This window comes from Mustela nivalis (assembly GCF_964662115.1).
Source record: "Mustela nivalis genome assembly, chromosome: 1".
In the NCBI taxonomy this organism is placed as follows: Eukaryota; Metazoa; Chordata; class Mammalia; order Carnivora; family Mustelidae; genus Mustela; species Mustela nivalis.
This window is the reverse complement of record NC_139020.1, coordinates 214,239,118-214,262,281: the sequence shown is the minus strand read 5'-3', so window position 1 is coordinate 214,262,281 and position 23,164 is coordinate 214,239,118. Positions and strand designations below refer to the sequence as shown.

General features: G+C 60.2%; 1 protein-coding gene across 7 annotated transcripts; it reads left to right on the top strand.

The window, feature by feature from the left end:
- The first annotated feature begins 870 nt into the window (after positions 1-870).
- On the top strand, positions 871-17,535 carry SGTA (small glutamine rich tetratricopeptide repeat co-chaperone alpha). 7 transcript variants are annotated; one of them, XM_082736617.1, is made up of 13 exons: positions 1,141-1,191; positions 8,220-8,277; positions 8,394-8,532; positions 8,960-9,066; positions 9,365-9,449; positions 10,513-10,612; positions 11,833-11,937; positions 12,673-12,811; positions 13,242-13,304; positions 14,155-14,192; positions 14,948-15,037; positions 15,255-15,377; positions 16,321-17,535. In XM_082736617.1, exons 3-12 carry the CDS (start codon positions 8,433-8,435, stop codon positions 15,367-15,369), a joined length of 942 nt encoding a protein of 313 aa, XP_082592743.1. In that variant the 5' UTR covers positions 1,141-1,191; positions 8,220-8,277; positions 8,394-8,432; the 3' UTR covers positions 15,370-15,377; positions 16,321-17,535. The 7 variants fall into 7 exon arrangements, with proteins under 7 accessions (XP_082592746.1, XP_082592742.1, XP_082592743.1 ...); XM_082736621.1 differs by having other exon boundaries at positions 1,156-1,191; positions 16,231-17,535; XM_082736618.1 differs by lacking the exon at positions 1,141-1,191 and adding an exon at positions 1,194-1,318.
- The last annotated feature ends 5,629 nt before the right edge of the window (positions 17,536-23,164 follow it).

Below are 23,164 nucleotides of genomic sequence, written 5' to 3'. Positions count from 1 at the left end.
ATGGAGACCCACATCAGGCTCTCTGCTCGTTGGGGTGCCTGCTTCCCCCAGCCCCTCTACTTGTAATCTCTCTCAAATAAATAAATAAAATCTTTTTAAAAATATGCCTGTGTTTTAAATAGGATAAAAGGGGGCCCTTGAGTGGCTCAGTCCTTAAGCATCTGCCTTCAGCTCAGGTCATGATCCCGGGGTCCTGGAATCAAGCCCCCACAGCAGGCTCCCTGCGCAGCGAGGAGTCCCCCCTGCTTGTGTTTCCTCTCTCACTGTATCTGTCTCTCTCAAATAGATAAAATCTTAAAAAAATAAATAGGAGAAAAGTTAATTAGGAGAACACTACTTGCAACTTTAACACTAACGGTGATCAGTTGTGAGTCTTCAGTTTCGCCGTTTTCCATTCCCGGAGTCTGTTCCTCATCCTCCAAACCCACCTCTACCAGGTCGATCTTTCCTAACCATTCCCCCGGCCCTTTTGCCTCCCCAGTCATAATCCCAGCACGCCGTTTTTGTCTTTAGAGCGCTCGCCATCCGGTGGAAAGGGTTAGTTTACGTCCCAGTTGACTAGTTTGCAGCTCGTCAACGCCAGCACAAGGGAACGGGAGCAAACCCCTCCCCTGGTTTCTACAGTCGGTTTGCAGTACTGCAAACTAGTACTGCCAACTAGTGTTGGCTACTAGGCACCTGCTGTAAACAAAGATGTTCCCTTACGTCCCATGCGTTGAATGACTGAGAGAATGCGTTTGTGGGACGACGGGTGCGTGAGTAAATGCAAAAGATTGTGGGAACCGCTCGCTCCCCGGCACACGGCGCATGCGCGGCTCCAGGAGCCAGCTGCCCAAACACCGCAACACCACGTGGCCGGCTCGGTGCCACGTGACCGGCCCCGCCGACCTCCCGGAGTCCGCCACCGTCCCACCATGCACCGCTCCGTTCCCGCCCGAGAGGGGGACTCCGTCCTGACTTCCGGCCTCCGTTCGGTCGCAGAGGTCAGTTGCCCTAACGACCAGCTCGCCCCCACCTCTAAGTGACGTCACTTCTCCCCACGCCCGCCTCGATCATTAATGCGCTTGCGCAGAAGAAAACACAACGGGAGCCGGCTCCTTCCGCGCAGGCGTCGCGGCCGGGGGCGGAGCCGGACAGCGCCGCGGTGCGCAGGCGCAGCCGTCGGTGGGTCGGCGTTCGGCCGCCTGAGAGGTGAGTCGTAGCGGGGTCCGGCGCTGAGCGGGGTGGGCCGGGGGTCCGCGGCTCGGAACTCCCGGGCCTCCAGGACCTGTAAAGACCGGTTGGTCTGGGGCGAGGATCCCGCGATCCACTGGCTGCTGTGAGTGGGCGGCGCGAAGGGGAAACTGAGGCAGGGTGGCGTCGGGCAGGCCTTCGCCGGCCCTGGTCATCCTACCCCGGACCCCAGGCCCGGGAGATGCTGGCTGCAGGCCCGTGGGTGGACAGCAGGAGTCGGAAGTGCCCCGCTAGCAGTGAGGGTGTCTTCTGCTTCCCGGAAACACAGTCCCTTTGAATGGGGACCCCGTTCGTGGGGCGCGGGTCGGGGTCCTTTCCCAGCGCCGCCACCCTCCACCTGGCCAGCCTCTTGGCTCCCCGGAGCCTCAGTTTCCCCCGCAGTAAGATGGGCGTCCTCAGGGTCCCTGCCTGATTGGTTGGGGTGGGGGGTGAGGGGTGGCGGTCTTGGGGCCAGCGCAGAGTGAGAGCTCGGTGGGGTCCGCGGTCGTGCGGCCTTTCCCAGCCCGGGGCTTCTGTCGGTTGTGCTGGCGGCGCGAAGGAGCCGGGCGAGGACCGGCTGCACCCCTCTCCTGGCTGCCCGAGCTGGGGCTCATCGCTTCCCTCTGAGCAGGGACCCCAGAAGAACGTGCTTCCGAGGCTCTCTGCGAGGTTAATGAGCAGGTCATGCTCTGCTCAGGCTCCTGCTGCTTGTTAAGAGTTTGCTGGAGAATGGCTGGTGTATTAGGTGCGAGAAAGTGTGTGCAGTCTGCACCCCTGACGCGGGACGATGTCCCGGTTCCCTTTGGTTTTCTGTGTCTGGTTGGGCTGTCTGCTTTTCCTCTTCCCAGTCCAGTGGTTTTGTCGCCCTGGAGGACGCAGGGCAATGTCTGGGGGTCATTTGTTGTTGCCACGACTGGGTGTGCTCCTGGCAGCAAGTGGGTGGGGCGCAGGGATGCCGCCTAACACCCCGGGGTGCCCCGGACTTCCCCACGGGGAACCGTCACAGTGTCCACAGCGGGGAGTTAAACCTTCCCCCGGACCAGTGCTTCTCCACCAGCCTGAGCGGCACACAAGGGGGTGGGGTATGAACTCACGAGATCACGTGAAGGTTTTGCAGGGAGAGGAAAGGGCGCTTTGGAATTTAGGCTCTGGAATTTGACTGCTGGGCTCAGAGTTCCTGGTTTGGGTCTTCTAAGCTGGATGACCTCGGGTAGCCCCCCTATCTTTCAGAGCCTCAGTTTTTCCTTCTGTACAATGGGGATTGGCGCAAACAACCCAGGGGCTCGGCTGGCTGTGAGCAGGCCCAATCCAGCTGCAGCCTGTTTCTGTAAGTGAAGTGGGGGGTGGGGAGGCCCGTCACAAAACTTGGGACAGCTTTTGCCCAAGAACAGAGGTGCGCGGTTTCCACAGGAGCCCTTTTCAGAAAGTGATCGCGGACCCCTTCCGAGGGCTGCGCTGAGCGTGGGGCCGGGAAAGCGCTCAACACGCCAAGGGTTTCACCTGCGGTTCACCATCGGTCTTTGAGGACGGGCGAGCGGCTGTAAGTGGGGTTGCCTCCCCCCCAGACTGCGAGATTACGTTGTCTGACTTACTTTGTCCCCCCCCCTTTTGGGGGGGGGGCGAGACCCAGCACTGGCCTCTGGGAGATGCTCAGCAAGGGGGTTGTAGGAATGAAGGCAGTCGTCAGTAGGCAGGCGAGGCCCGGGGTTTGTTGTCTCCTCCGGGCTTCCCTGGGAACTTGGTCAGGGGCTCTGGGTTTGACAGGGATCTCACCGTTTCCCAGGACCGTACGGATCAGACACTGCTGAGTGCGAGGGTGAAAGCGAAGACATCTGTCCCGTGCTCACAGTCTGGGTGAGGCCGGGGGTCAGACGACAGACGGGTTTAAAGCCGTCTGGGCCAGTGATAAGGCTGGTGCTTGGACTTTGTTGGAAAAAGAGGGCGTCTAGCTCTGAGATAACTTTGCAGCTCAGTGTTTTAGGGAATCAAGAATTTCCAGGTGGGCTGGAGGAACGGTGAGCGGCTGGGTTTGAGTGGAGACACTGAGTGTTTGGTAAGGGCTTCCCATGTGCATTTGTGAAGTTTCAGGAGCTTTTGATGGTCTTCAAGGATGCAGGACATTCTGGTGGCGTTTTAGAAGACAGCAGGCTGTGGTGAGGGTGGTGGGCTCAAGCCTTGGGACTGCCCTTGCTTGGACACCGGGGGTGTGCTGGGACCAGAGAGGGCACCGGGGCACTGGCTTCGCACGCTGCTGTTTGTGGGCCGAGCTCTGGGTGCAGGCTGGAGGCAGGCAGCCCTCAGCGGTGGGCGCTCCACCGTCCAGGGTGGAAAAACACGCGGTTTTTTTCCCCCTTGACCAGTTCTGGGCAGGCAAATAAAAGAAGTAGAAGTTGTTGTTATTTTTAAAATGGGGAAATCGGGGCGCCTGGGTGGCTCAGTGGGTTAAGCCTCTGCCTTCGGCTCAAGTCATGGTCTCAGGGTCCTGGGATCAAGCCCCGCATCGGGCTCTCTGCTCGGTGGGAGCCTGCTTCCCCCCTCTCTGCCTGCCTCTCCGCCCATTTGTGATCTCTGTCAAATAAATAAATAAAATGTTTAGAAAAATAAAATAAAATGAGGAAATGAGAAGGTGGACTGAGAGCCGGGAGGGACCGTGAAGACCACCGGAGGAGCTGGCCCCGGGACACCCCCCGCCCAGGCTCGCCTGGCACTTTGGCGGTGCTGGGAGCTCATAAAGCCCTCACTGTTCAGAGAGGAGGCCTTCTCAGAGACTTTTGTCCGGCAGCCAAAGCCCTACAAGTTGGGATTGTTCTGCAGGCTCTGGGTGCCTGGTAGGGGACGAGGAGAAGTGCTGTCCCCGTGTTTTGTTGGGCCCCACTTTGTGGGGAGCGGAAGGTGCTTCATCTCAAAAGCCACGCGTGGGTAAGACCCGCAGACTGTCGCACAAGGAAGCAACGTTGTGTGGAGCCCGTGTCGGACGGCGTGCGGGCTCCTCCTCGCGCCTTGGGGACCTTCCTCGGCTGAGGACCCGGGCTTCCTTGGCTGCAGGGCCCAAGCCCAAAATGTGCAAACAGAAGGTTTTCAGAAAGCTTACAGCAAAGTTCTTTGGCCAGAAAAAAAAATCTCGCTTCTGCTGATTTAGAGCCTTTATTTTTCCCACTTGGAGTTTCAGTGATTTTCAGCTGGGTGGTTTGGCCATGTCTGGGGACATCTGTGGTTGCTACCGCTGTGGAGGGGGTGCTCCTGGCATTGAAGGGGTGTGGCCGGGGATGCTGAACCCCACGGTGCTCAGGACGCCCCCATTGAGAGTGACCTGCCCCTAATGTTAGGGCCAAGTGGAAGAGACCCTGCCTTGATGATTTGGGAAAGTACTGAGTCTGGTGCCTGCTCACTCTGGAAACCAGAGTAAATCCCCCCGGGTCAGAGGGTACAAACCAGGGCGACCCTGGCGTCTGCACTCAGTGTGCGCATTTCAATGTGTGTAGTGTCCCAGGACCTCAGGAGTCACGTGGTTACAGAACTCAGACACTTCTGGGGGTCAGTGGAACCCCTTGACCTGAGGGGTATTACCCCGAGGAGATTCTGTCCCTTACCTTGGGCACAGTGGACAGAGACCAGGGATGCTGTTACCACTCAGCACTGCACAGGACAGCTGTCCCCCCCCAGCAAAGAACAGCCCAGCCCCTGGTGTCGATAGTGCCGAGGTAGCGAAACCCTGCATGGGGTGGTGAATTCTTGTAACAGCTGGCAAGGACGCCCTTGTTAACCCATTTTGTGGAAGAGGAGAGTGAGGGTATTGGCTGGGACTCTTTCAGACGGGACAAAGAGCATCCCTTTGCTTAGGGTGGGGGGGGAGAAATGGAACGGGCCTCGGACAGAAATGGCCGGACCTGTGACATGACTCCAGGCCCTGGTCCTCCAGGCGGATCCAGCCTCCGTGGCCTGGCATCCGTACGCCAGGCCCAGGGCAGGCTCCAAGGGGCTCCGACTAAACAGTGAGTCGCATTGGAGGGGCCAGCACTTGAAAGAAGACCAAGCAACAGACCAGGAGAAGCCCAGGAAGGAGGCAGTGAGAGCTTATGCCAGGGAAATCAGACCACGGTGCTTCAAGTCTGTTGGGAGCAGGGGATCCTCTGGTGCAAAGGCCCTGAGGCTCCAGGGGCTGGGGGCATGGGAAGGACCGGAAGTGTGCCAGAAAGGAGCGAGACTGGGTCTTTAGGTTTTCGATCCCTTGCCTGCCTAAGCCTCAGTAGTTTCACACCCTGCCCTCCCCGCCCCCCTCACCAGCCAGACCAGGAGGGTAGGAAACGTCTGCTGAAGACCAGGTTTCCTTTCTCAGTCCGCTCTTGAGCAAGCGCCCAGCACCATCAGGACTCGCATCCGTTCCCTGGGAGGGGAGACGGGGTCTCGTCCTGACACACACACGTGTGACTGCGTAAAGCCCAGAATGAGTGAACCGTGGGAATGGAGGGGAAGCACCCCCAGAAGTGGTGCCTGGAGCCCAGAGGTGGGATGTAGCCACTTAGGTAACTTAAGAACTCAAGATTCGGTCCCCACAGGCAGCTGCCCAGCCGTGACCCTCGAGGCCTGACTTAGAACACAGCACACGAAGGGCCCGAGACCATTCGTCTGAAGGGGAGGACCTCAGACTTTGAAAACAAAAGGAAACAAAATTCTAATTATGTTAAGATACGCATAGCATAGTTTAGCGTTTTCATAACCTTTTTTTTTTTAAAAGGTTTTTCTTTCTTTATTTGATAGAGAGAGACAGAACAACAAGCAGGGGGAGTGGGAGAGGGAGAAGCAGGCTCCCCACTGAGCAGGGAGCCCGACATGGGGCTCGATCCCAGGACCCTGGGATCATGACCTGAGTTGAAGGCAGACGCTCAACGACTGAGCCCCCCAGACACCCTTAACCGTCCGTAAGCACACAGCTCCGCGGCGGGAAGCACACGCACACCGGCCCGCGGCCCTCCACCCTCCGTCTCCAGAGCTGTCCCTCCCCCCACTCGGAGACTGTCCCCACGAAGCACGGACTCCCCAGCCCCGGCTCCCACCCTCTCCTCTCTGTGCGGACGGGACTCCTCTGGGCCTCCTGGGAGTGGGGTCCTGCGGGACGGGTCCTTCTGGGTCTGGCCGCTCTCGCCGAGCCCCGTGTCCCTGGGGTCCCTCCGCTTGGTGGCAGGGGTGAGGGTCCCTCCCTTCCTGAGGCCGGACCGTGTTCCCGCATGTGGACGGACCGCACTGTGCTGATGCGTTCGTCCGTGGCGGACGCCGGGGTCGTGCCTGCCTGTCAGCTGCTGTAAATCTGCCGCTGCCGAGACAGACGCCTAAAATGAGAACAGTCTGACGGGTCAGTCATTTCTTCTTAGGTGGAGGTGAGCAGGCTGACTGGTTTGCTCTCTAGATTTCTCAGCTGGGGACCAGGACTCATCTTCTGGGGCTTGATTTCCCCCAAAATGAATGGATTGAGGTGGTTGGTCTCTGTGAGCCCCTCTCTTGCCCCTGAGGTCCTCTGGTCTGGGACCGGCCAGCCGTCCTCCAAGCACCGGCCTGTCCTGATGCCAGACCTTCCAGTTCTAGGGAGTCTCCGGCCACGGGTGCGTGCCAGCTTAATGTGTCCAGAAATGGGGAGCCCTTACCATCCTCACAGAGCTTTAATTTCTTCACCAGCTTTACAGAATACGGGTGTCTTGAGGTATAATTCACGTACCCTAAAGTTCAGTAGACTTTGGCGTGTGTCATAGTGCTGTGTGACTGTCCCCTTCCTGAAAGTCAAGAACATTCCATCACCCCAAAAGGAAACTCGATCCCCATCAGCCATCATTCCCGCCTCCCCCAGCCTCCGGCCCCCGCGAGCCCCCTTCCCGCGCACGGATGTGCTTGTTCTGGACGTGTCACATGCGTGGACTCCCGCCCTGTGGCCTGTATCTGACCCCCTCTCCTTAAGAGGCAGCTGTGGATGGACGTAGATTCCGGGATCCGGAGCCCGAGCTCTCTGGGCACGGCCGGCACCGAGTGTCTCGCCTGCTCTTGTCCGGTGGCCCCCCGCCCCCGCGCTGGCACCGGCTCCCCGTGAGAGCCAGGGGCCACGTGACGGGCTCTTCCCCGCCTTAACCATAGTGTCCGATAACAGGTTCATGAGAAGGTGGTCAGGAGGCCTGCTCCTTGTCTTCTGTGGGGCACAGGCCGTTCACCCCCGGAAGTGTTTTGGGGAGACTGAGGCGCTTCCTGCTGCGGGTTCTGGCTGTGCACGTGGACCTGAGCGGCCTTGGCCCCTCCTCCCAGATCCCTGTCCCCAGCCTGTTGCCTTTCGGCGGGAGCGGCCGTGGAGGTCGTGGTGTGGAGGGGTGCGACGGTGCTGTGACGGGCCGGACCCATCAGAGGCCCTCGGGGAGCAGACCCCTCACGCCTGCAACGCTCCAGAGCAGGGCTCTCCCCTGGGCACTGCTGACGCTACAGCAGGATAGCTTTCCATTGTGCGGACATTCTGGGAGCCGGGGCTGAGCAGAGGCCCTCACCGCCCGGTGCCAGGAGTACCAGAGACGCCCAGACACGGCCCAGAGTCCCTGAGGCAGGACCACTCCTGGCCTGGGAGTGCAGCACACGGCAGAGGGATCCGGAGAGGCCCTCGGATGGCCTGCAAGGGGCTCCGTGCCTCTGGGCCCCCTTGGTCTGCTCTGGGCCCCTCCTCCCCTGACCCCAGCTGTCTCGGGCCCTCCTACCCCCATGACCTTGTTCCTCAGTCTGAGTGCAGAAGCCGGTGGGACTGGGACTGGGTTGTGCTCAGCTAAATCAGGGTTCGGAGACCTCCAGGACTAGCGTGTGGGCCAGCCCTCCGCATCCCTGGGAACCCCTGGTGCCGCTGCGTCTGTGAAACGGTGGTGACGGCCAAGGCCGCGGGGCCTTCTTCAGAAGGAGGAGGCAGGATGGCTGGGCGCGCTCCTCCCTGGGAGCCTCGAGTCTCAGCTGTGACACGGGTCATAACCGTTTCCCTCACTGTGCTGCAGGTAGACTGGGCCAGGCACTTCGAGTGGGTTCCTCGGAGCCAAGGCTGGCGCAGGCCTGGTGAGCCGGGGCCCGGCGGTCTGGGGGCGCCTGGAATGGCAGGTGCCATGGGCACCGTCTCCGCAACACCCATGCCCCCCGTCTGCACGCCTCACACCCTTGGCTTGGGTCTGCAGATCCTGAAAACCCGAGGCTTGGTCCCTTCCTGTCTCAAGATGGATAACAAGAAGCGCCTGGCCTACGCCATCATCCGGTTCCTGCACGACCAGCTCCGGCACGGGGGGCTCTCGTCCGACGCCCAGGAGAGCTTGGAGGGTACGTGTGGGCCGCCGCCCGCCCTCCTGCCGCACGGAGCCAGGCCCAGCCTCCTGCGGGTGTTCTGGTCATCTCCCCTTGCTTCATCGAGGGGTGGTTCCAGAACATTCTTCCCACCCCATGAGTGCGACTCCCCTGATGAGAGGAGAAAGGCTCTCTCCCTAAAGAGGGTGGAAGCCGCTGGGGCTGGGAGGTGAGGAGCCCAGGCCGGGCGGGCACTTGAGCGGCCCTCTGCCCAGACGCCGCCACCAGCCCCTTGGTGTCCAGCTGGCTCCGTCCACGGCGATAGGGTGGGAGATGGTGTTTTGGCTTCTGCCACGTGCCAGGCCTTGACCTGGGTTTCGTCGGGGAGGGACTCCCTCTGAGCCCCAAAGCCCCAAAGTCTGGGCTGCGTCCAGAAGAAAATGCGTATGTCCCGTTCACACAGTTGCAATCCAGTGCCTGGAGACTGCTTTTGGGGTGACCGTGGAAGACCATGACCTCGCTCTCCCTCAGACCCTTCCGGAAATATTTGAAGCAGCCGCCGCAGGCAAGGTGAGTCTCTGGGCTTCCCAGAGCAGTAGTCACAGCGAGCATGGGCGGGGGGGCTCCGCAGCACCTGTGCAGGGCCCGTGTTTCCCCCGGACCAGCACCGTGGAGCGGGGTTCCCGGCTCACGGACGGGGCAGGAGGGGGCTGCCTGCAGCCACCGTGGCCCCAGCTTCCCTCCCTCAGAGCTCAGCTGCCCTCTCGGGCGGCCCTGAGCACAAGGGAGGCCGGGGGTGTGGGGTGTGGGGGAGTCGGGCGGTCAGGTGGCCCGCCACCCCTCAAGCAGCTCAACATTTTGGGGCCAGGAGGTGCCGCAGGATCTGAGGAGCCCCGAGCGAACCCCACCTTCAGAGGAGGACTCGGCTGAGGCAGAGCGCCTCAAAACAGAAGGTGAGACGGCCGCATCGGCGCCAGGCCCCTCACCCACCTGGCCTGCGGGGCTGGCGGGGGCAGGCTGGCACCCGGGGCGGCGGCCGCTGTCGCGGGGAGCGGTGCGTGAAAACCCACGCAGCACACAGCTCCGGGGTACGGGGGCCGCCGAGTGCACTGGGTGAGGATGTGTGGAGAGCAGGGCCTGCCCGCATGGCCCGTGGGGATGTGGCTGGGCCGGTAGTCACCGTGGAAGGCATTCTGACAGTTCCCAGTGGTCACACTGGGCACGTGGCCCAGCCGCTACCCTCCCAAGTATGGGCCCAGGAGAGATGCGCTGTGTCTGCAGCAGCCAAAAGGTGGACCAGCCCTAATACCCATAAACGGGTTAAAAAGATAAAGAGTGACCTGTTCATACTCTGGAGTGTCCCTTGGCCACAAACAGGCAATATGCCCCCACACGCTGCCCCAGGGACGGACCCCGGGCCCACGACACTCAGGAAGGGAACCAGACCCAAGAGGCCACATGGGGTGTGAGTCCACACGTGTGACACGCCCAGACCAGGCTCCTCCACAGACACAGAAATGAGTTAGTGTGTATCAGAGGCTGGGGAGGGGGTGGGCGGGTGGCTGCTGATAGGGTCACCAGTGCTTTTTGAGGGTGATAGAATGTTCTGGAATTAGATTATGGTGATGGACACCTGTGAATATTTAAAAACCACTGAGTTGTACACTTGGAAAATGTGCGTTTTAGGTTATTTGAGTTGCACTTCGTGAAACTTGGTTACTTCCAAGGAGCAAAAGTGACTGTATTAGAGGCTTATGTCTTCAAATGTCACAGCCAAAGCAGGGACAGTTGTCAGAGGGCCATCTCAGGCCAGAGCCCCCAGGATGCCAGACGCAAACCACATCGTCCTCCTCTCCACCCGCCCACCCCCCACCGGGGCCTGCGTCTGAGTGTTGCAGCCTGGTCCCCAAAGTCTTCTCACCCCTGCAGAGAAGCCCCCGGAGAGCCGCCCTGATGCCCCGAGCCCTCGGGCCTGACAGGAGCAGCGGGCGCACGCTGTTTTCTCTTTCTCTTTAGGAAACGAGCAGATGAAAGTGGAGAACTTTGAAGCCGCCGTGCACTTCTACGGCAAAGCCATCGAGCTGAACCCGGCCAACGCCGTCTATTTCTGTAACAGGTGCTGGCTGGGTGCGCTCGGGAGGGCGTTCGTACTGGCGCTTGCTGATCCCTCGGCCAGAGCCCCAGGTCAGCGGCAGGTAGCCAGCCCGGGTCCGCAGGAGCTGAGCACAGCATTAGGTTAAAATCGGGGGCAGCCTTCTGCACAGATGCTGCGGCAAGGAAATAAGCCAGGCCACGCGTGACGTCTCCCGCCCACGGTCACAGCAGCATAGCCATGGGAAGCCGCGTCTGGCTGGTCCTTTCTCTCCTTTTTTTTTTTTTTCCCCTTTTTAAGATTTTATTTATTTAACAGAGGGAGACAGTGAGAGAGAGGGGACACAAGCAGGAGGAGTGGGAGAGGGAAGCAGATTCCCCACTAAGCAGAGAGCCCGACGCAGGATTCGATCCCAGGACCCTGGGACCATGACCTGAGCCGAAGGCACAACAGAGCCCCCAGGCACCCCTGGCTGGTCGTTTTACAGGATAAGCTGCCTCCGCTCTGCCCCGGCCCCCAGGACGGACCGTCGTGCTGACGAGGCAGACTCTGGAATGCGGAGTAGACGCAGGGTCTTGCTCCAGGGCACCGGCCCCGGGAGCCAACAGTGGGTGGCAGGGGCCGGGGGTGCCGCACGCCGTGCACTGTTGCTAAGCTAGAGCTGCTTGTCACTGTAGTTTCTTGCTTTTGACTCTTGGGGGCAGTAATGCAAATAGGTTGGCAGGAAAGTCGCACGTGTAGTCGGGGAACCCCACACGCCCTCCGCCGGCCTAGCTGCTCGGTATTTCTACCTGATGCCTTTCTGGGCTTCAGAATGTGGGGAATCGCCAAGTGTAGTGTTAAAACCTGAAACCATCCGAGAGGCCGTCTGATGTGAGAGGAGACCCCGAGAGCTTGGACGGGGCTTGCGCGGGGCATCAGTTAGTGTCTACCAACAGATAGTTCCTGACCTAGAACAGGCGCTGGCTCCCGACGGTGGGCGGAGCCTGGGTGCTGGGCCCATGGACTCGGGGTTCGGATCCCGGTCCCATCACAGCATCGTCGAGCCAAGCAGCTCGGCCTCCAGCCTCAGTTTCCCCCGGAGGCTGGTGCAGCCCCCAGCACAGGTGCTCCGCGGACGGAAGCCTTTGGCAGCCCTGTGTCCCACCCCCTCCACCCCCCCCAACTGACTGGGCGGCCTAGGCTCCTCCCCAAAAGGCTCCTCCTTGGCAGTGAGCAAGCCCCGCCCTGCTTTGTGTCCCCAGAGCCGCGGCCTACAGCAAACTGGGGAACTACACTGGGGCTGTGCAGGACTGCGAGCGAGCCATCTGCATAGACCCGTCCTACAGCAAAGCTTACGGCAGGATGGGGTGAGTGCCCCAGGGGGAGGGACCACCCCCCACTCCCCACCACCTGCCGACGTGCAGTCCTGAGCCTCTGCATGGACAGAGCCCGGACTCGGCCCCATTCACGTGTCCTGAATCTGGGCCTCCCCTCCTTCCGACCCCGACGCTGGGTCAGTCCCATGGCTCGCTCCCCTGTGCTCCTGTGTTTTTCTGGGATGCACTTGTGCATTCTCGTAGAGGATGCAGACAAAGGGCTTCACAGGAGGGTCCCCGGGTGGGAGTTCTGTCCCCCGGAATGGGGTGTGATGCCGTCACCAACAGGGACCTTCTCCGTATCTCATTGTTCAGTTTCATTCTCCAGCCGTCTCCCCTCCCGGGAGTGTGGGGGTCACAGGATCCAGATCCCAGATCTGGTCTTCCTGGCCGCCAGCCCCAGGTCACCGCACGAGCATAAACTCAGGTGTGATCAGAGGGGCTCGTTAGGAAACCAGGAGGGCCTGTGACCTGGGAGGTGCCGGACTTGAAGAGTTCTGTGCCAGGAACAGGCTGGCCGCGTGCGACCACCCTGCCCTCTGCGCCCCTCCTCTGCGCTGCCCCGTTTTGTGGGTCCTCTCGGGCGCTAGCCCTTGTGCCTTTGCGCTCTTTCCGCACGTCCATCCTCTCTGCCCCCGGGGCCCTCTCAGGCCGTCCCCAGCAGACGCCAGGCCGCGGTGGGCAGCCTCCCGGGCCCCTCCCCACGCGCTGCCGTGTCTCCCGCAGCCTCGCGCTCTCCAGCTTGAACAAGCACACCGAGGCTGTGGCCTACTACAAGAAGGCCTTGGAGCTGGATCCCGACAACGAGACCTACAAGTCGAACCTCAAGATAGCCGAGCTGAAGTTGAGGGAGACGCCGAGTCCCGTGAGCAGCCCCGGGAAGGGAGCGGGTGGGAGCCGAGAGGTGTGGGCCGGTTTCCGTGGGAAACCGGGGACCTGGGCTTAGGACAGCCCAGACGAGTACCCCCATCGGAGCCCGGGGCAGTCGGGCTGGGGGTGTGGGCCGTGGACTGGTGGGTGATTATTCTCTGGGAACTTCTCACCCCGAGGGCCCTCCAGGCTGCGCGGGGGCCCAAGATGTCTGAGCCTCACGTACTTTACGCAAGCAATCAACCCCGGGGCACGCGCCTTGGACGCGGTGGTGTCTGGCCGCGAGGCCTGGCTGCTGGGTGAGGGGACATCTGAGCCGAGGCCTCTCGGGATCCCAGCCGCCCCCCGGGGGACCGTCCGTCTCCGATTGGGGGTCGGTGTCGTGGTCCTATGACCACTCACCAGGGCTCTTCTCGTCCCCACAGACAGGAGGCGTCGGCAGCTTTGACATCGCTGGCCTGCTCAACAACCCCAGCTTCATGAGCATGGTAACCTGCGCTCCCGCCTCCCCTGGGGCCTGGCCCCGCGCCTGTGTCCACTTGTGTACGCCTGCCTTGGGCCAGGGCTGCCCCCGCTGGGGCAATGACCAGGGTGCCATGGGCGGAGCAGCATCCCAGCCCCACCCCCTCAACGCCGGGAGCAGCCCCCGTGTGGCAGCCACAGATGGCCCCGGACCGCACCCCATGTCCCAGGGGCAGCACCACCCCCTAATGAGACCCCGACTTAAGGCCGGAAGCACTAGTTCTGTGCGGGGCTGGTACCCACATGGGCATGTCCACGGTGGGTCTCCCTCACCGCGCCTCAGGGCCCAGGGTCCCCACTAGAGAGAGATCCCCGCGGGGCAACCAGGGGCTGCTGGCCGCCTCCGTCGGTGGGGGCGGCACCTTGTCCGCGGGCCGGCAGGACGGCCGGGCACTGCCGGGGGCTGGCGCGGAGTGCACGAGCCCACCGCGGGGCAGGAGGACTCAGACTGCCCGTGGCCACGGCTCTTGATCTCCTGAACCTGGGGTCGGCGACCAGCTGGAATCTGTAGTCGTGTTGGGGCACGACCGCCGCCGTCCGTCGGTGGCGACCCGGGTGGGTGGTCGGGGCAGAGCCTGGGCCACAGAGCCGAGAACCTCAACTCCGGCCCCTCGTGGAGGTGAGCCATGCCAGGCAGGCCGCTTGCAGTGTCCCGCTCGGCCACTCCTAAAATGGGTCCTAAAGAGGGACAAGATCCGAGCAGGATCAGAGCGGTAAACCGTGGGCGGGCGGATGTCGGGAGGGGCGTCGAGCAGGCCCCGCGAGCACGCTGTGTGGCTGGCGCGCGCCGCGTCTGACAACGTGTTCTTTCCTCAGGCGTCCAACCTAATGAACAACCCGCAGGTCCAGCAGCTGTAAGTGACCGCCGTCTTCCTTGGGGTCTGGGGTCACATTTATTTTTTTATTGCGACAGGATGCACGTAACAGAATTTGGCCATTTTAACCATTTTAGGGTTTACAGTACAGCGGCATTAAGTACATGCACCTGTGCAACCGTCACCATTTCATGCCAGAACATTCCATCACCCCATAAAGAGTCCCTGTCCCCATTAGAGGCACTGTCCTACCTCCCCAGCCCCCGGTCCCCGTGAACGAGCCCCCTTCCCGTCCGTGGAGGAGCCTGGTCTGGGCGTGTTACATGTGTGGACTCACACCCCATGTGGCCGTCTGCATCCAGTTCTCTCCCTGCGTGTCGGGAGTTGTTCTGGGTCCACACCCAGAAGCGGGATGGCCGGGTACGCGGCGATTCTGTTTTACTTACTGAAGAACTGCCAGGCTGTGGTCAAACCTTAAAGCCCAGCTTCTCCGCAGCACCGCTGCTGTCGGGGCAGGGCACCCTCCGGACATCCGGTGGGGGCAGCCCAGCATCCCCGGACGTGGCCCCGTGGCCCCTGGTTGAAGACCCCTGTTTCTAAGCCAAAAACAAAGGCTGTTCTTGAGTGAGCTGGTGGAGTTCACGGCAGCCGCCATCAGAGAGGGGTGGGCCGGGCTGGTGCTGGGCCCCCGGAGGGCTGCCGGCCAGTAACACAGCTGCTCGCAGGTGGCAGGGCAGGGCCCGGCAGGAGTGGGCCAGCCAGGCTGGCGGTCTCATCGTGGGCTCCCCCTGCAGCATGTCCGGCATGATTTCGGGTGGCCACAACCCCCTGGGGACTCCCGGCACCAGCCCCTCACAGAACGACCTGGCCAGTCTCATCCAGGCGTGAGTAGACCTGCTTCGTGGGGCCCGAGGCGGGGGTAGGGGAGTGGGCGGGGTTCCACCCACGAGCATAAGAACCAAGGTGCTGTGTCCCTGAGCTCGCTCTCGGGCCCCGTGTCCTCCAGTGAGTAGTCCTGCTGCCTGTGGGGGCACGCGCCTGGGACGTGGCCAGAAGGGTGCCCTGGGCTTCTGGTTAAGCCTGGGCCTGGCCCTCCCGCAGCGGCCAGCAGTTCGCCCAGCAGATGCAGCAGCAGAACCCAGAGTTGATAGAACAGCTCCGGAGTCAGATCCGGAGTCGGACCCCCAGTGCCAGCAACGACGACCAGCAGGAGTGACCGCCCACGTGAGTCCCCGTGGGCCACGGAGTGGGGAAAACCCCTTTTTGACAGCTCTGGGTCCATGAGGTGGGCAGGGTCTCCGTGGGGGGGGGGGGGTGTCTGGGATCCTCAGGTCCCTTTCCAGGTGTTTTCCACTCGCATCCTGATCTTCCAGCGAGAGTCTGTGGGTGGACCGTCACTCAGGTGGGTCTTGTGCAGACGAGGGCTGCACGCCCAGGGCTCCGTGTCACAGCAGCGGCCCGAGCGCCAGCAGGCCGCGGTTGTGTGGGAAGCCCCGGGGCAGCCGCGGCAATGCCAGCCAGGTCCCTGGGAGGCGGCGGGCAGCCCCGCCCTGCCCGGCACTGCCCGGGGCTCGCCTGGGTGTGTGTGTGTTTGCTGGAAGCAGCTGTTACGGCAGGATTGCTAGAAAACAGACTGGGGGTCCCTGTGGCCACGGCTGGCTCGGGGCCACCCCCTCCCCGGGCCGCTAGACTCCCCCTGTGCCTAGGAGACCTCGTCACTGTCCTGTCTCCTGTACTGGGATTTTCTGTTAAAAACTTCAAAGGACGGGGCACCTGGCAGGCTGAGTCTGTGGAGGGTGCAGTTCTTGATCTTGGGGTCATGAGTTCGAGCCCCGCGCTGCTGTACAGGTCATAAAAAATAAGAAATAGTTGAAGAGGGTTTAAATGCCAAAACCACCGAGCAGCAAGGAAAACCACTCTGACCACCCCGCCGGCAGCATCGAATGTTAATTATTTGAGCTCGTGTTTCTTCCTTTTTCTCCCCCAAAGCATTCTTAAAGAGGAAAAAAAAACCTAGTTGAGATCCGTTTTGCATTTGTTGTACATCGTAACTTAACCTGCAAAACGCCTTTGCCAGCGTTGGCGCGTTCTCAGCGGCAGAGCCTGCGGGGAGGTCCTGGCTGCGCTGACTCGCGCTGACTCGCGGCCCTCCTGCCTCCTCCCCCAGCCCTCCGGCGCCGCCAGCTCCTTCCCGCCCACCGGAGCCGCCGACCGGAGCCGCCGCGCGTTTTGCCGTCTTCTCCCCTTGGACCACCCGAGAGAGAAAAAGAAACAGAAATCGGACCCGCATGTTAAGATGGATTTTTGTTACTCCTTCCGCCGTCCCCTCCCTGTTTGTAGTTTCCCGCGGCCCCTAGACCCTTCTCGAAACAGAGCCAGCAAGCTGTGAACGCAGACCAGCACTGATCTCTCCCAGCCCCCCGAAAACTCGGTCGTGGAAGTGTCTCCTAGAGCGCCCGGGCTGGGGGCGTCCTCGAGCCGCGGTCCAGGAAGCTGCCCGTTTTGTGTTGAGCCGCGTCGGGGACACCCGTGGCTCCCAGAGCCCCTTTCTGCAGCCCCGTGGTCTGTCTGCAGAGGAGACATGAGAAGCCAATTCTGAGTCGACCTTGGCCTCCCCAGCCGCGCCCTGCTCGAATGAGCTCACTGCCAGCCGTGGTCTGGGCGCCAGTGGCCGCCGTGCCCCTCAGACCGTGGGTTTTCGTTTGAGGAGCTCTTCAGACACATTTTCCTAAAAGACGATTTCCGTGACCTTGCACCGCTGTTGGGAGCGGTGGTGGGACCGTCCTGGGGTGCACGGGGCCAGGTACTGGGACTTGGCTTCCAGTCGAGCATTTGTCTCATCTCTGAGCCTCTTGTCCCAGGAGTCCTCACCGACTGACCCCAAGCCCGTCCCCAGCTGGGTGTCCAGCCCACTGCCCTTCTGTCCACAGACGGTCCTGCCGGCAGGCATGTTGGGTCCCCGGCAGGCTTTCCTGTCCCGTTCAGGGCTGGGGGGCCAGCAGGGGTCCCTGGTGCCCCCCACCCCCGCCTCGGCCTGACATCGGCAGACAGCCGTCCAAGCTGCTCCCGGCGGAGCAGGAGTGCCAGCCATGGCCGGACAGCCCGCCCAGGACACGGGGCCACTGCGGATGTGCCCACGGCTTCCACTCGGGCAGGATGGGGGGGGCAGGTCTGTGGGCACCAGTGTTGGCATCTGGATCGTGTGAGGTCCCCCATGGTCCGGGCCGTCTGCGGGGTAGACCCAGTACGTGTGTGTTGTAGGTGACTAGTGGGAAGACGGGCCACTGCCAGCCCCGCAGTCGTCCCGCGTCTGGCGAGATGTGTCCTAACGAGTGCTAGCCATGGTGACAAGAAACGTGTGGGGAATAAACAGGCATCACGACCTCTGCTCCACTCTGCCGTGACCTTTTGCGCCACCCCTGCCCTCCCGCCCCAAGCTCCCAGAAACCCCCAGCCTCGAGTGCCCGCCTCAGGCCCACACCAGGGGTCAGTCGTGTCGACGGCTGACTTCCTGTGTCGGGTCACAGATGATTCCAGAAACTGCAGATCACGTGCTGCTCCTGTATGGTCTCTGCCGCGCCTTCGCTTCCCAACACACGCGCTCCGGGGGCCAGCCTGGACCCCCGGCATCACGGGCAGAGCCATGAGGGCACCTCACTCTCCCCGGGGTAACCCTCGGGGCCCCTTTTTGTACCTGTCGCGCGTGAGCTGGGTGGCCACCTGCAGTCCGGGAAACAAGCTTCCCAGGGAGGGGGGTAGCCAGGCCAGCACGCGACTTGCAGGGCAGGTCCTGATGCTGGGGACATCTGTGGCTGTCACAAACTACGGCTGTGATGATCAGGTACTCCTGGCGTCCGGTAGGTGGGGGTTAGGGGACGCGGCTCAGTCCCTGCAAGACCAGTCTCCATTCTCGGAGTCCGCCCACCCCACCCACCCCCTTCGGGTCTGCGCTGCACTCAGCATGTGCCGCCCACAGGATGCTGACAGCCTGTTGGGAGAGCGCACTGGGGGGGCACAGGGGCGTGAGCCCTGTGTTCCAGAAACTTCTACAGGTGCGTTCTAGGTCTCCCCAGATCGTCTCACTCCATCCGGTGTGTCCGTCACCGAGCAGCCCTGCAGAGCCGCTGCCCCACACCCAGCCTACGTGTTCAGGAAAGACCCAGAAACTTTCTGTTGGAGCCACGGCTGGAGTGGGAAGGGAGAGAAGAGGAGCAGCTGTCAACATGTCATCCGAGAAGCTGGTGGCTTCTCCGTGTGACTTGACAAGACGTGTGTCACTGGTAATGACTGCTCCATCCCACACGAGGTAGAAATAGGGTCTTTGAATATTCCTGTCAGAGGCACGTTAAGAGGAAGAGCAGTAATTAAACACGGAGGTAGCATGCGTCGTGACTTGGAGAACGCTTGCGGGAGTAGGTTGAGCCTCGAAAGGCAAGGCAGCTGCTGTTACCGTAGATGGAATCGTGGAGTCTGTCCGCGGCCCCCACACCCCGTGCGTGGCCGTGCATGGTGACCAGGCCCTGGACCGCGAGCCCCACCCAGATTAAGTCCCAGGATGCTGAGGAAGAAAGCAAGCAAGGGGTGTCCCCGGCTGTCAGTTATGCCCAAGGGGCCTGGGCTGTGTCCAGGGGCCATTGGGGGTTGTCACAGCCAGAGGGGCTCCTGGCATCAGGAAGCTGGGGCCAGGGAGCTGCTCAGCCCCCCGCAGCGCCCACCCCACAGTGTTGCCGGCACCCGGTGGGCTCTGGAGAGGTGTCCCATACAGACACCCCAACCCGCTCTGCCACAAGCAGGAACAATCTCGCCCGCTCCACGGGCTCCTGTGTCCCAGCAGCAGAGGCTTTGCCCCAGGCTGGGTAACTTGAAAACCCCACACGCGGGGGCTTTCCCACTGCGCCCCTCCACCGGGAGGCGCTGGGACCAGCAGGTGGCACAGCCGTGCCCCACCCTCCCGGACGCGTGGGTCCTCGGCATCAGGACCAGAAAGAACAAAACCACCTGGTCTCCAGCCTAGAAAGGGCCACAGTCCCAGGGGTCAGGCCTGTGCTTTTAGAGGGGGCTGTCCTCTCAGAACTCTAAGTCGCAGGCAAGGATGTCAGGCTGCGCGCCACACTGACGGGGCCACCAGCCTGGGGTCGGAGAATGGGAGCCCCTTCTGAGGTGACACCCACGGATTCTGCTCCGCGCACGGCTGCTGGAAGCTCCTGTAGACTTGGGGCGGGGGGAGCTGCGTTCTTCCCTCTCTCGTGACCACGCTTCTTACACTCTTCATCAAAGCGTAAATACACACGCGTAGGTGCACAGAGTGCGAGCAGGCGTGGGATGAGGGTCCACAAAGGCAGCACGCCGCCATCGGTGCCTGGACCAAGAGCGGAGCCCGCCCTGCAACCCTCATCATGCGTGTGCCCGCCTCCATGGACGCCTTCAAGGGGAACCCAACCCCAGTGATTGGTGCCATGGGGTAGTTGTGCCTGGTTTTGATACAGATAAAATGGAATCTAAGGTGGGGGGAAGGTAAAACTATAAAAATCATAGAAGAAAATTTATAATTCTGGGTAGGCAGATTTTCTTAAAAAGCCCAACACTGTGATAATCTTACGTGTCCACTTGGCCAGGCCACAGTACCGAGGTACTCGGTCAAACGCTAGTCGGAATGTTGCTGGGAAGGTATTTTTTTAGACGAGAGCAACATTTAAACGAGCTGGTCTGGAGTAGAACGTGAGTCCTCCGGGTGCGGGTGGGCCTGGCCTAACCAGCTGAAGGCATTCAGAGGAAAGACCGGTCCCTAGAGGAAATTCTCCTCAAGGGAATTCAGCCTCTACATGGCCTTGGGACTGAAGCTACAGTGTCGACTCTCCCTTGGGTCTCCGGCCTGGCTGAGGGGAGGAGGCCATTTGCAACACATATTTATATATATTATATATATATATATATATATATATATATATATATATATAATATATATTTATTTTATATATATATATAATATATTTATTTATTTCACAAAAATATACTCCTACAAATCCATGAGAAAAATATGACCCGGGGCACCTGGGAGGCTCGGTGGGTCAAGCCTCTGCCTTTGGCTTGGGTCAGGATCTCAGGGTCCTGGGATCGAGCCCCACATCCGGCTCTCTGCTCCAGGGGAGCCTGCTTCCTCCCTCTCTCTCTGCCTGCCTCTCTGCCTATTTGTGATCTCTTTCTCTCTCATCAAATAAACTTTAATTTTTTTTAAGTTTTTATTTATTCATTTAACAAAGGGAGAGTACAAAGCAGGGAGAGCAGCAGGCAGAGTGGGATGAAGAAGCGAGCTCTCTGCTGAGCCAGGAGCCGGATGTGGGACTTGATCCCAGGACCCTAGGATCACGACCTGAGCCAAAGGCAGCTGCTTAACAAACTGAGCCACCCAGTGAGCCACCCTCTCCTCAAATAAATTTTTAAAATATATTTTTAAAATAGGACCCAATTTTTTAAAGAACTTTTTAAAAAACATTTTATTTATTCATTTGACAGAGCAGGAGTAAGGGTGAGTGGCAGGCAGAGGGAGAGGAGGAAGCAGGCTCCCCACTGAGCAGGGAGCCCAATGCGGGGCTCGATCCCAGAACCCTGGGATCATGACCCCAGCAGAAGGCAGAGGCTTAAGTTGCTTAACTGACTGGGCCACCCAGGCTCCTGAACCAAATTTTTTAAATGGGCAAAACAGGCCTTCCAAAAAACCAGGGTATGCAGTTAGCCAGTCATCAATGTCATTAGATATCTGAGGAACATGATTGAAACCATAATGTAAGGCAAATAGAGCAGAACGGTTAGAATGAACAAAGCAAGTGCTGTCATCACAGAGATGCCTCAGGAGCACCCCGGTGCGGGGGTGTGCCGGGAGGACCCCAGGGCCAGCAAACAGTCGTCCCCACGGCCGCATGGGTGGCGGGGGTGGGAGCTTCCAGAGCCCTCTCCCAGGGTGTCCCACAGGACACACTTATTTCCAACAAACGAGACAGGACCATGCACATGTGGTGTGGTCTCCGGGGGCTGGCAGAGACCCAGTGCCCGGGTTCTCTGTAGGGGTTGGTCTCACGGGCTCATCTGCCCAGCTCGGGCCGGGAACCCCGACTCAGGGAGGGGAGCAGGTGCTCAGCCCGAGCCTCGCGTCCACACGGATGGTTCAGGGACCCGAGCCCCCAGGCTGGCCGGAGCCCACAGTCCAGTCCCAAACACTGCGGAGGGAGGGCCAGCCTCGCGAGCCGGCCTTAGACTGCTGTGTTAACTCTTCTGCACTGAAGGGGGAAAACCAGCTCCATTAAGTCCTAAAACCAAGGGTTTGCATCCCCTGGGACCCCGACTACAATACCCACTGTGGACGTCCGCCCAACAGCAACACGTAAGAACGACCACCCAGAGGCAGAGGCGTGTTCAGAGCAGACCTGAGCAAGAGCCAACACCAGAAAGTACCAAATGAACCACCGTGCCAAAGGCTAGGTGCTCGGGAGTCAGGGCGCGAAGCGGCAGGAGGGAACCCGCAGGGGAGCAGGTCATGGTCACTCTTGACTGTGAGGGTGGTTTCACAGGTATGTTACACACAGGTCAAAACTCACCAAGTTGCACACTTTAATATGTGTCATTCCTTGTGTTATGTCAATCAGCCTCAATAAAGCTGTTAAAATGGTTTTACTTCCAATGTCCGTGATATTTGTTCCCCTGTAGACGTGTTCTCCGTGGATAACTTATTCATCCCCTTCCCATTCTTGTTCTCTGTCACATGCCCTGTCTTCTCTCGTCGGCATTTCCTTCTGCTCCATCTTGTTTATTTATTGGACAGAGACACAGTGAGAGAGGGAACACAAGCAGGGGGAGCAGGAGAGGGAGAAGCAGGCTCCCCACAGAGCAGAGAGCCCGATGCGGGGCTCAATCCCAGGACTCTGGGACCATGACATGAGCTGAAGGCAGACGCCCAACGACTGAGCCACCCAGGCACCCCCCGTTTCTTGTTTCCTAAGCCCATTCATAGTGTCTTCCACTAGAGGATATTTTTGAAGTAGAAAATGCAGTCAGATGTGTCTGTTTTTTTCCCTATGGTGCCCTGAAGATACCTGCTCGTACACAGGTCCTAGAGCCTAGGAAGTTTTCAAAAATGCGTGCTTCTCCGAGCAGCCTCATTCTCTAGATAACTATGAACAAATACTGCGCGTCACGAATTCTTCTGTAGGAAGGTGTCACCCTGCGGGCTTTTACCTGGTGTGCACTTATTATAAACCATCTTTTTTTGTGGTTGTGAATTATGGAAGCCAGGAAAAGACTCTCTATAATAACAAAGTGTCTAATAAGAACGAAGAGGCACCCCATGTTGTGTGCCTACGGTGAGGAAGGCGGAAATCAGCATTCAACGTTAAGAACTCACAGACAGGTCACACTTAACCTCTGCAAAGCCCAGCTGATTCTTCCAGCACCTCCAATACCTGCACCTCCTCCAGGCCCTCCTGTTTTAGCGAACAATGCCAGAATCCACCTAACTGCTCAAACCCGAGAACTAGAAGAAGTTACCCTGACCCCTCCTACTCCTGCAACCTGCCCAGGAGAACCAGCGCCGCGTCCTCTCAACTCACCCTCCATCCTGGTTCCGCCGTCTCCCTGCCAGAGCCCTTATCTAAGCTAGCGCCTGGCCTCGCCCAGATGACTCCTAACTGGTCTCCGGCTTCCACTCCTGCTTCCCCACAATTCAGTCTCTACACAGACGTCAGAGTCACCGAAAGAGAGAAATCGGATCACAGGCTTCCCCTGTTTAACCCCCTTCAGTGAATCTCGCTGCCCTCACGGTAGCACACAAACTCCTGAACGTGGCCCGTGGGACTGTCCCGCATCTCTCCCCTCCCTGTCGCTTGCGAACATTCAGCCAGCCCAGCCTTCCAGCTCCTCCAGCGTGGCGGGTTCCTTTCCATCGTTACGTCAGCTGTGCTCTGCTGCTCCTACTTCTCCCTCGCGTCCTGGCTGGGCTCACACGACTCTCTCTTCCTCTT

Coding starts and splice junctions, on each gene's coding strand:
- SGTA (XM_082736620.1), top strand. CDS start 8,433: ATGGATAACAAGAAGCGCCTGGCCTACGCCATCATCCGGTTCCTGCAC. Junction 8,533..8,959: donor CGCCCAGGAGAGCTTGGAGG/GTACGTGTGGGC, acceptor CCGTTCACACAG/TTGCAATCCAGTGCCTGGAG. Junction 12,812..13,241: donor TGAGGGAGACGCCGAGTCCC/GTGAGCAGCCCC, acceptor TCGTCCCCACAG/ACAGGAGGCGTCGGCAGCTT.